The following is a 12657-nucleotide window of genomic DNA, read 5'->3' as shown; positions in this document are numbered from 1 at the left end:
GAACATGCTGACAGAGATGCAGAAAAAAATGCAAGAGCAATGGGATGAGATGCAGAGAAAAATGCAAGAGCAGTGGGATGAAGTCCGGAAGGAGATCACAGATGTCAGGAAAGAGATCACAGAAGTGAAACAATCCCTGGAAGGATTTATAAGCAGAATGGATAAGATGCAAGAGGCCATTGAAGGAATAGAAGCCAGAGAACAGGAACGTATAGAAGCTGACATAGAGAGAGATAAAAGGATCTCCAAGAATGAAACAACACTAAGAGAAATATGTGACCAATACAAAAGGAAAAACATTCGTATTATAGGGATACCAGAAGAGGAAGAAAGAGGAAAAGGGATAGAAAGGGTCTTTGAAGAAATAATTGCTGAAAACTTCCCCAAACTGGGGGAGGAAATAATCGAACAGACCATGGAATTATACAGAACCCCCAACAGAAAGGATCCAAGGAGGACAACACCAAGACACATAATAATTAAAATGGCAAGGATCAAGGACAAGGAAAGAGTTTTAAAGGCAGCTAGAGAGAAAAAGGTCACCTATAAAGGAAAACCAATCAGGCTAACATCAGACTTCTCAACAGAAACCCTACAGGCCAGAAGAGAATGGCATGATATACTTAATGCAATGAAACAGAAGGGCCTTGAACCAAGGATACTGTATCCAGCACGACTATCATTTAAATATGATGGTGGGATCAAACAATTCCCAGACAAGCAAAAGCTGAGGGAATTTGCTTCCCACAAACCACCTCTACAGGGCATCCTACAGGGACTGCTCTAGATGGGAGCACCCCTAAAAAGAGCACAGAACAAAACACACAACATATGAAGAATGGAGGAGGAGGAATAAGAAGGGAGAGAAGAAAAGACTCTCCAGACAGTGTATATAACAGCTCAATAAGCGAGCTAAGTTAGGCAGTAAGATACTAAAGAAGCTAACCTTGAACCTTTGGTAACCACGAATCTAAAGCCTGCAATGGCAATAAGTACATATCTTTCAATAGTCACCCTAAATGTAAATGGACTTAATGCACCAATCAAAAGACATAGAGTAATAGAATGGATAAAAAAGCAAGACCCATCTATATGCTGCTTACAAGAAACTCACCTTAAACCCAAAGATAAGCATAGACTAAAAGTCAAGGGATGGAAAAACATATTTCAGGCAAACAACAGTGAGAAGAAAGCAGGGGTTGCAGTACTAATATCAGACAAAATAGACTTCAAAACAAAGAAAGTAACAAGAGATAAAGAAGGCCACTACATAATGATAAAGGGCTTAGTCCAACAAGAGGATATAACCATTCTAAATATATATGCACCCAATACAGGAGCACCAGCATATGTGAAGCAAATACTAACAGAACTAAAGAGGGAAATAGACTGCAATGCATTCATTGTAGGAGACTTCAACACACCACTCACCCCAAAGGATAGATCCACCGGGCAGAAAATAAGTAAAGACACACAGGCACTGAACAACACACTAGAACAGATGGACCTAATAGACATCTATAGAACTTTACATCCAAAAGCAACAGGATATACATTCTTCTCAAGTGCACATGGAACATTCTCCAGAATAGACCACATACTAGCTCACAAAAAGAGCCTCAGTAAATTCCACAATATTGAAATTCTACCAACCAATTTTTCAGACCACAAAGGTATGAAAGTAGAAATAAATTCTACAAAGAAAACAAAAAGGCTCACAAACACATGGAGGCTTAACAACATGCTACTAAATAATCAATGGATCAATGAACAAATCAAAATAGAGATCAAGGAATATATAGAAACAAATGACAACAACAACACTAAGCCCCAACTTCTGTGGGATGCAGCGAAAGCAGTCTTAAGAGGAAAGTATATAGCAATCCAGGCACACTTGAAGAAGGAAGAACAATCCCAAATGAATAGTCTAACATCACAACTATTAAAACTGGAAAAAGAAGAACAAATGAGGCCTAAAGTCAGCAGAAGGAGGGACATAATAAAGATCAGAGAAGAAATAAACAAAATTGAGAAGAATAAAACAATAGCAAAAATCAACGAAACCAAGAGCTGGTTCTTTGAGAAAATAAACAAAATAGATAAGCCTCTAGCCCAACTTATTAAGAGAAAAAGAGAGTCAACACAAATCAACATAATCAGAAATGAGAATGGAAAAATCACCACAGACTCCACAGAAATACAAAGAATTATTAAAGACTACTATGAAAACCTATATGCCAACAAGCTGGAAAACCTAGAAGAAATGGACAACTTCCTAGAAAAATACAACCTCCCAAGACTGACCAAGGAAGAAACACAAAAGTTAAACAAACCAATTACAAGCAAAGAAATTGAAACAGTAATCAAAAAACTACCCAAGAACAAAACCCCGGGGCCGGACGGATTTACCTCGGAATTTTATCAGACACACAGAGAAGACATAATACCCATTCTCCTTAAAGTGTTCCACAAAATAGAAGAAGAGGGAATACTCCCAAACTCATTCTATGAAGCCAACATCACCCTAATACCAAAACCAGGAAAAGACCCCACCAAAAAAGAAAATTACAGACCAATATCCCTGATGAATGTAGATGCAAAAATACTCAATAAAATATTAGCAAACAGAATTCAACAGTATATAAAAAGGATCATACACCATGACCAAGTGGGGTTCATCCCAGGGATGCAAGGATGGTACAACATTCGAAAATCCATCAACATCATCCACCACATCAACAAAAAGAAAGACAAAAACCACATGATCATCTCCATAGATGCTGAAAAAGCATTTGACAAAATTCAACATCCATTCATGATAAAAACTCTCAGCAAAATGGGAATAGAGGGCAAGTACCTCAACATAATAAAGGCCATATATGATAAACCCACAGCCAGCATTATACTGAACAGCGAGAAGCTGAAAGCATTTCCACTGAGATCGGGAACCAGACAGGGATGCCCACTCTCCCCACTGTTATTTAACATAGTACTGGAGGTCCTAGCCACGGCAATCAGACAAAACAAAGAAATACAAGGAATCCAGATTGGTAAAGAAGAAGTTAAACTGTCACTATTTGCAGATGATATGATACTGTACATAAAAAACCCTAAAGACTCCACTCCAAAACTACTAGAACTGATATCGGAATACAGCAAAGTTGCAGGATACAAAATCAACACACAGAAATCTGTAGCTTTCCTATACACTAACAACGAATCAATAGAAAGAGAAATCAGGAAAACAATTCCATTCACCATTGCATCAAAAAGAATAAAATACCTAGGAATAAACCTAACCAGGGAAGTGAAAGACTTATACTCTGAAAACTACAAGTCACTCTTAAGAGAAATTAAAGGGGACACTAATAAATGGAAACTCATCCCATGCTCATGGCTAGGAAGAATTAATATCGTCAAAATGGCCATCCTGCCGAAAGCAATATACAAATTTGATGCAATCCCTCTCAAATTACCAGCAACATTCTTCAATGAATTGGAACAAATAATTCAAAAATTCATATGGAAACACCAAAGACCCCGAATAGCCAAAGCAATCCTGAAAAAGAAGAATAAAGTAGGGGGGATCTCACTCCCCAACTTCAAGCTCTACTACAAAGCCATAGTAATCAAGACAATTTGGTACTGGCACAAGAACAGAGCCACAGACCAATGGAACAGATTAGAGACCCCAGAAATTAACCCAAACATATATGGACAATTAATATTTGATAAAGGAGCCATGGACATACAATGGCAAAATGACAGTCTCTTCAACAGATGGTGCTGGCAAAACTGGACAGCTACATGTAGGAGAATGAAACTGGACCATTGTCTAACCCCATACACAAAGGTAAACTCAAAATGGATCAAAGACCTGAATGTAAGTCACGAAACCATTAAACTCTTGGAAAAAAACATAGGCAAAAACCTCTTAGATATAAACATGAGTGATCTCTTCTTGAACATATCTCCCCGGGCAAGGAAAACAACAGCAAAAATGAGCAAGTGGGACTACATTAAGCTGAAAAGCTTCTGTACAGCGAAAGACACCATCAATAGAACAAAAAGGAACCCTACAGTATGGGAGAATATATTTGAAAATGACAGATCTGATAAAGGCTTGACGTCCAGAATATATAAAGAGCTCACATGCCTCAACAAACAAAAAACAAATAACCCAATTAAAAAATGGGCAGAGGAACTGAACAGACAGTTCTCCAAAAAAGAAATACAGATGGCCAAGAGACACATGAAAAGATGCTCCACATCGCTAATTATCAGAGAAATGCAAATTAAAACTACAATGAGGTATCACCTCACACCAGTAAGGATAGCTGCCATCCAAAAGACAAACAACAACAAATGTTGGCGAGGCTGTGGAGAAAGGGGAACCCTCCTACACTGCTGGTGGGAATGTAAATTAGTTCAACCATTGTGGAAAGCAGTATGGAGGTGCATCAAAATGCTCAAAACAGACCTACCATTTGACCCAGGAATTCCACTCCTAGGAATTTACCCTAAGAACGCAGCAATCAAGTTTGAGAAAGACAGATGCACTCCTATGTTTATCGCAGCACTATTTACAATAGCCAAGAATTGGAAGCAACCTAAATGTCCATCTGTAGATGAATGGATAAAGAAGATGTGGTACATATACACAATGGAATACTACTCAGCCATAAGAAGTGGAAAAATCCAACCATTTGCAGCAACATGGATGGAGCTGGAGAGTATTATGCTCAGTGAAATAAGCCAAGCGGAGAAAGAGAAATACCAAATGATTTCACTCATCTGAGGAGTATAGGAACAAAGGAAAAACTGAAGGAACAAAACAGCAGCAGAATTACAGAACCCAAAAATGGACTAACAGGTACCAAAGGGAAAGGAACTGGGGAGGATGGGTGGGCAGGGAGGGATAAGGGGGGGGAAGAAGAAGGGGGGTATTAAGATTAGCATGCATGGGGGGGAGGGAGAAAGGGGAGGGTGGGCTGCACAACACAGAGAGGACAAGTAGTGACTCTACCACATTTTGCTAAGCTGATGGACAGTAACCGTAATGTGGTTGTTAGGGGGGACCTGATATAGGGGAGAGCATAGTAAACATAGTATTCTTCAGGTAAGTGTAGATTAAAAATTTAAAAAAAAAAAAGAAAGAAAGAAAGAAAAGGGGGATTACTCCTTAACAGGATAAAACTATTGGTAAATCAAAGATCAACGCATGCTTTAAATATCCTTAATGTTGATCACTTAAAGGGTGTCAGATGATCAGCTATGGAGGTACTCTTTTCTGATAATATTCCTTTCTCTTAATTAAAAAAAAAAAAAAGCAGTTACTGTGTGCTGACCTCCAATGAGTTCTGCACAGTGGTATAGAGGGCATGTCAAAGTGTGGGCAAAGGGTCTGTTTGTTTCTATGCAGAAGATCAAGGCCTAGCTTGGATACCCAGAAAATGAACTAAGATACGATATGAGGAGGAGCTTCCGGCATCAGCACTCTCTGGAGGACTCGTGCCGGGGGATGATCATCAAAAAGCCTCCACAGGGATCCGGACGATGCTGCGGTTGTGGCTGCATCCAGCCCACCATCTCCTGGACTTGCCATAAGAAGGAGGAGGGAGATGTCTAGGCTGGCATGTGCATACAGTGAGACAACGAATTTGACTGGATCTGTACTGTTGGAACTCAACCAGGAGTTGGGAGGGGTGCAAGTTGTAGCACCCCAAAATCTCATGACTATAGACTATCTATGGTTAAAAGAACATATGGGATGTGAACAGATCCCAGAAATGGGCTGCTTTAATTTGTCTGATGGTTCAAGTACAGTTGGACAATATCCATCATATCATAGATAAATTTTCACAAATGCCTAGGGTGCCTAAATGGTTTTCTTGGCTTCACTGGAGATGGCTGGTAATTATAGATTTGCTTTGTTTAGGTCACCGTATTCCTATTATGTTAATATGTGTGTGCAAATTAGCTAGTAGTTTAAAACCTATACATACTTAAGGTACTATACAAGAAGATATGTCAAAGAAATAATCAATCCTCCCAAGTTTCCTTCATATGCTACATCTATAGCTTTTCTTCTTCCTTCCTAATTACAAACCTTAAATAGAATTCGTGCCTCATATCGAATTTACCGAGTATCATAATTCCTCCAGGTGGTAAAGATACCTCGAGACAAGTGCTGGGCATAGAAGCCACAGGGCATAAATCTGCAAAGAAGTAAAAAGCTAACCTTTGCAAACAATATGGCTTCTCTCTCACTTACCAACTTTACATTTCCCTGTATGGCCCCGGAAGATGACTGGTTAGCCAGAGACGGGTAAGATTCCTCAAGGGAGGAACAACCTAAGACAGGCACAGTCGCAGGGGGGCCATCAGGTGAGAATTTGGGGATCAACAGAGGTGAGGCTCAGAACCTCACCCCCCCTGCTTTGAGAGAAATCTTCTGCATCCGTGGATGTCTTGCTGCCCTTGTCTAGCCTGGATTAATACTTAGTCCATAGGCACACACCTGATCATCTGATCATCTATATTTGCCTTCTTACAGCACTAAACTATGTTTTCTACCTTTATCTTGCATCTACCTACCACTTCAGCATTTTATTAAAAATAAAAATAATAATAATAATAGGAGAAATGTGGGATCAACATATAAATCAAGTACAAAAATCAAATGAATATTCATATTTGACCTGATGGTTTATAGGTCATATTGCATGATCAAAACCGAAAGTTTCTGTGATGAATGCCCTTGTACTGTTCACCATGTAAGAATTTATTCACTCTGTAAGAATTCGTTCACCATGTAAGAACTTGTTCGTTATGCTTCAGAAGATTGGAGACTGACGAGAATTAGGCTTGAGATGGATTAATGATTGTACATTGAGCATTGACCCCCCTATACTGAATTTTATTGTTGTTAACAACCATTTGATCAATAAATATGAGAGATGCCCTCTCAAAAAAAAAAAAAAAAAAAAAAATTAAGCTATTTGAAAAAAAAGATTAAGTCAATTGGCCACTCTGGGTTCATATCCCACAGTACAGCACTCAGTTAGAGGTGAGTTTTAGTGGTTCCTTTTACAAAGAACATGTGTTTTTTGGTTTGCCACTGTCCCCACTGCTCCTTATTGTCTTATATCTGGCCTGCATCGCTCATTTCTGTTATCCACCTAGCTTTTGGGTTTGAGATCCTTGAGTTAAAGGTGAGCTGAGATCAACACAATAGGCTTTTTGACTCCTCTGGGTCAATGGAGTTTCATCCAAGGGCCTAAAACCAGCTTCTGATTTAGGTAACATTTTGATCACCCCCTACTGTTTTACTGAATAGGTTTATGGCCATAAGCAAGAAGAGAAAATTACATCAGTGATCTTGTGAGTGCCCTTGCTGGCAGTTTTATTTTTTATTTTTTGGAGTTTGCAGAAGCATCCAGGAAAATGTACTAATTAGATATTAGCAAATGCCCTTAGAATCATTGAGCTAAGCCTGGAGAGATCTGAGTTCTGAAGAACTGAGGTGGTTATGATGTTCAATACTCTTTTAGAACAAAAGTGTACTTGCTGTCTGGAATGAGCATCAGAAGAAATCTTTGGTCAAAAATAAGTTGTCAAGATCTGATGAATAACTGGACAAGTTATTTTCAAATAGCCACACAAAAGAGAAGGAAATTATCAGTTATATGAGGTGTATATGAGAACATGTAACTTTCTAAAACATAAGAAGGTGAAGAAGACCAAATTACAAGATTTTGTCCTTTACCAAAAGGTCCTTATTCCGTGAACATGTGGTTCAGTTTATTTACAGCATGTATGAAGTAGGGTACACCCACATGAATGCCTGCTGGATTTCTCTGATTCAGGATGGGTATGTATATTAGTTTCCTATTGCTGCTGTAACAAGTTCCACAAACTTGGTGGCTTAAAGCAAGGTGTCAGCAGGGTCACACTCCCTGCAGAGTCTCGGGGGGAGACTCCTTCCTGGCCTCTACCAGCTCCTGGAGGTTCCAGGCATTCCTTAAGTTGTGGCTGCATCACTCCAGGTCTGTCTCCATCTTTACATGGCTTCTCCTGTGTTTCTGTTTCAACTCTCCTCTTACTTCTCTTATAAAGACACCAGTCATTGGATTTAGGGCCAACCCTAAATCCAGGATGATCTCATCTTGAGATTCTTCACATCTCCAAAGACCCTATTTCCAAATAAGGTTACACTGACAGGTACAGCATTCAGGCACTTGGATGTATCCTTTTGCCAGGGGGTCTCTACTCAACTCATTACAATGCACAAAAAACATCCTTGCCCAGGACCTAATGTTTCTCAGTGTGGCTCACCGACCATGTGCACCAGAACTATCAGGTACCTTTCTGGAAACACCTCAGACCTTCTGAAACCACCCTCTGGGAGTGAGGCCCAGAAATCACCTCACTTTTTGAACACACTTCCCAAGTGATTCTTGTCTTCAGTTTGAGAACCACTGTATCAAGACCCCGAAAGCAGATATACAAATATTTACTGTACAATGTTGAGCTTCCCAGGCAAGCCACCTTGCGTAGAAAGATAATACCAACCCCAGGGCATGGAGTGATGATGTGTGCTTGCTTTTTGAATTAAAAAATAAATCACTCAGTAGAGCAGCAGATGAAAGAACTGTCATGGAATGAGAACAATCAGAAGCAAAGAAATCAAAACCCCTTTGGCTGGAAACAGGCGCTGTTGTGCCTGAGAATATCTAACTGATATCAATGTCAAATTTGAGTCTAAAAAAATGAAGAGTTTCAGATGTTTCCTACTATATTCTGGCAGAGCATCTGTCTTCTGTGTTTTTTTCTCTCCCACACCTGTAAATAGATTGTGAATTAATAACTCAGAGAAAAAATATATACCTTCACATAAAAACAACCATCAAAAGGTAGTAAGAAGGAAGAACAGATTTAAAAGTTTTGTGAGGCATGTGGTTTAAGCCTTCCTAACTATTCATAAAAAAGAAAACATTCCCCTTTCCCTAACTATAGCACTGGTGAGAGTGGCATATTTGGGGTGACTGTGATTTGTGCCCAAGTCTTAGTTTTTAAAGGTGGCTGACGGAGCACACAGAGAGATCGATGCTATTGAAAAAATTTTCCTACATTTCCCAAAAGGAGGGGGCACACAATGTCACACAGGGCAACAGAGGGAAGCACCAGATTTGGTCAGGAGGTAGAAGGATCAGGGGAGAGCATGGCCGAGACTTTATTGTGTTTTCCATGGGAAAGACAAGGCAGGGCAGGGGGAACAGCTTAGGATTGGCTAGTTTGAATGATACCAGTGGGTTTTGGGATACAGGGTAGTTCCTAGTTGTCTGGTACCTGGCCCTGGGTGATTTAGCACAAGGGAAATATTGGCTGGATGTGTGAGAGTTAGATAAACGGGGCGGTTGGGGATATGATCCCAGGATTGGTCAGAGGGTTTGTAAAATGATTTTCACATACTTGCAAAAGCTGGATAATAGGGGAGATGTAAGTAACTTTGGCTGTTAGTTTGGCCCTGTGATCATGGATGCCAAATAGACAAACACAGAATCTGAGAAAATACAGTTACAATGGACTGCTGCAGTGCAACTGTCCCCAATCCAGTGATTAGTATCTAAGATTCACCACCCGCCATGTTCTAGAAGCCAACCTACTTTTTCCCTTTTAGGGAATAATCCCATTGCTTGCAGCTGTTTTTTAAAATTTCTCTGCTTATTGTTAATCCTGTATTGGTTAAAAGTTGTTCATTTTAATCTTAAATGAAAAGCAGATTTTTCCATCACCTTGTGATGGAAAAGTAGAGTTGGTGATGTGGGAAGTGGTACTTGGGTTCCAGGTGGTCAGAAAGTCATTGGTGGGTTTGGATTGTGTTCTCCCCTTGCCAGCCGCGGCAGGGCTAGAAGATGGACAGGGAAGACTAGACGGGCTGTTGTTCTGGTTTCTCTTTTCATGTAATACTAACATTTTAAGGTAGATCTTTATAAATATGGGTCCTTTTCCTCCTACAGATACGCCAAGTACTATAAGGAGAATAGTGTTGAAAAACGGACTCTGATAAAAGTCTTCGGGATCCGTTTTGACATCCTGGTTTTCGGCACCGTAAGTCTCTGCTCCCAGCCGCCAGCACCTCCATTCCATTTTGCTGTTTTGTTTTGGTCATAGTCACTAGCCGGCACTTTATACCTCACATGTGGGATAAGAGAGGGAAAAGAAATGTCCTGTCCATGAACAAGTCATTTGATGAGTACAAGAGTAGGACTGGGGAGGAAAATTTAATATTTGACTTTTATAATACTCTGATGCTTAAGAAAAAGGAGAAAGAAATGCCTCTGTAAAGTAGCTATAAGTAATAGAATCCAACTCAAATTGACTTGGGGGGAAAGTCTTTTTTTTTTTTTTTTAGCTTACATAACTGAAAAATTCAGGGGCAATTTCAGGCTTCAGCATGGGCATGGCTGGATCCAGATGTTCAAACAACATCAGTAATCTGCCTCCCTCCATCTCTTTACATCTGTTCTCTGTTTTGGCACTGTCCTCAGCTGAAGATTTCAGGTAGTTCCTTACATCTTACCAGTTTAGCAACCTTCACGAAAAGAGAACATCTTTCTACCAGAAGTTTCAGCAAGGGCCTCAGGCAGATGCCATTGGCCCTGTTTGGTCCTATATAGGCCACATGCCTACCGCTGAACTAATCACTGTCACCAAGGTCATGCCATACTTTCAATGGCTGGTCTTGGACCAGCCCTGAGACCAGCCTCTTTCCCCCAAACTACAAGGACAGAGATGGTTCTTCCAGAGGAAAACTGGGGTGCTATTTTGTTACAGAAAAAGGAAGAAGAGGATACTGGGCATGCAAAAATCAACAGATGCCCACAACACCTTGTCCGACAGCATACTATTTATGTAACATCGTGATAAGCTGCACAAGAGTCAATGAGATATAAGTTGAGAGGATAGATAGAAAAAAACCACAGGGACATCTAAGGGGAGAGTTTGTGCAGACATTCCTTCCCTCTGCTTCCAAAGTAATCGCAAGCCACTTTTAGGGAAAGTTTGTCTGAAACCCTCACCTTGTATGGAAAAACAACAAACTTAAAATGGTTTCTCTCAATGTGTGGGATCCAATGTATCTTGTTTAAAACATTCATGTTTTCCAGCACATCCTGGAAGGCATGGACAAATGAGAGTCATATTTTTAGCCTCCACAGTCTCTGTTGCTGTGAACACCTTAGATGCATCTATCAAAGTCACAGCATTAGACTCCCTTCTCTGCGAGAACTGACAATTACATGTTAAAGCAAAAAAGCACTGCTCTGAATTTAAACTGAGTAACCTTTCCCACTGTTTCCAGGGAGGAAAATTTGACATTATCCAGCTGGTCGTGTACATCGGCTCAACCCTTTCCTACTTTGGTTTGGTAAGAGATTCTCTTTCTCATGCTTGATGAAAATGATTTGTCAAAAAGAAATTTCACTAACATGGCACTTGTCTGGGTTTTTCCCAGGCCAGTCTGTTCATTGACTTTCTCATCGACACTTACTCTAGTAAATGCTGCCGATCCCAGATATATCCCTGTTGCAAGTGCTGCGAATGCTGTGCAGTCAATGAATACTACTATGAGAAGAAGTGTGAGTCCATTGTGGAGCCAAAGCCGGTAAGGTTGTGTCTACAGGATGCCAAAACACCCAAGAGTCGGTTAGCTCACTGAGAAATATACAAAAATACAGCCCAAATCACAGGTTTTGTCCAGGTGGACAAATCTCTGGGTTCTCCCCCAATCCACCATCTCCCAGATGGACCCTATGGTCTTAGGGAAGAATAGAAACAAAAATGGAGAGGCAAATTATAGGGAGAACAAATTTTGATATTCCAGAACATGTCAGTTTTGTCAGATTTATTAAATCGGTACAACCACAAGAAAGCCAAAACAAAACAGTATAATGACCTTGGAGAACAATCTGACAGTATCTACTCACATTTAAACAGGCCATACTTAACAGCCTGGCATTTTCCACTTCTCCATACCTGCCCTAGAGAAACACATGAGTACCCAAGTAGTACAGGTGTACAAGATGCCCATCACAGCACTTTTGCAACAGTGAGGAAAGAGCATCTGCCCAACAGCCCAACAGGTAAATGGTGAAATAAAAGATGATCAATTCATAGCAAGGAATGTCAGGCATCAGTTTAAAAGAATGAGCTAGATAATAAGGCTTACATAGCAAACACTTTATATCGCACTTTGAAGTGCTTTACATATATTAACTCATTAACTTTTGACAACAACCCTAGAGATAGATACTACTGTTCTCTTTCTTTAGATGAGGAGATTGACACACAGGAGGGTAAAATACTTTGCCCAAAGCCATACAGCTAGTAAGTGGCAGAGCTGAAACTTCAACTTAGTCAGAATCCACAACCATTATGTTACAGGTACTGGCATGAGCAAATAATATCCAAGACATTTTCTTGAGAGGAAAAAGGAAAAGTACAGAACAATTGTTATACATGGTATGATATATAGGTTAAAGAACAACTTCACATGTAAATTAATTCTATGTATTTCTACATGTATATTATATATGTACATATAAATACAAACACACATACTTCGTGTGTTTTTGTTTTGTATGTTTTCTACAT

The 12657-nt window shown here is 39.9% G+C and overlaps 2 protein-coding genes across 23 annotated transcripts in view; one reads left to right on the top strand and one right to left on the bottom strand.

Annotated features, from left to right (window-relative positions):
• Nucleotides 1-12657, bottom strand: part of IFT81 (intraflagellar transport 81) — a 252692-nt gene that overhangs the window by 206368 nt on the left and 33667 nt on the right. The window lies entirely within an intron of this gene.
• P2RX7 (purinergic receptor P2X 7) overlaps nucleotides 1-12657 on the top strand; it is a 47487-nt gene that overhangs the window by 19764 nt on the left and 15066 nt on the right. For all 4 annotated transcript variants that reach the window (XM_073222948.1, XM_073222947.1, XM_017644098.3 and 1 more), the window contains 3 exons: nucleotides 10023-10113; nucleotides 11366-11431; nucleotides 11519-11668. In XM_073222948.1, coding sequence (XP_073079049.1) covers nucleotides 10023-10113; nucleotides 11366-11431; nucleotides 11519-11668 — 307 coding nt within the window. The remainder of the gene's footprint in view (nucleotides 1-10022; nucleotides 10114-11365; nucleotides 11432-11518; nucleotides 11669-12657) is intronic.

This window comes from Manis javanica, chromosome 15 (genome assembly GCF_040802235.1).
Source record: "Manis javanica isolate MJ-LG chromosome 15, MJ_LKY, whole genome shotgun sequence".
In the NCBI taxonomy this organism is placed as follows: domain Eukaryota; kingdom Metazoa; phylum Chordata; class Mammalia; order Pholidota; family Manidae; genus Manis; species Manis javanica.
The sequence above is the reverse complement of the archived record's forward strand: the minus strand, read 5'-3'. Positions and strand labels throughout refer to the sequence as shown.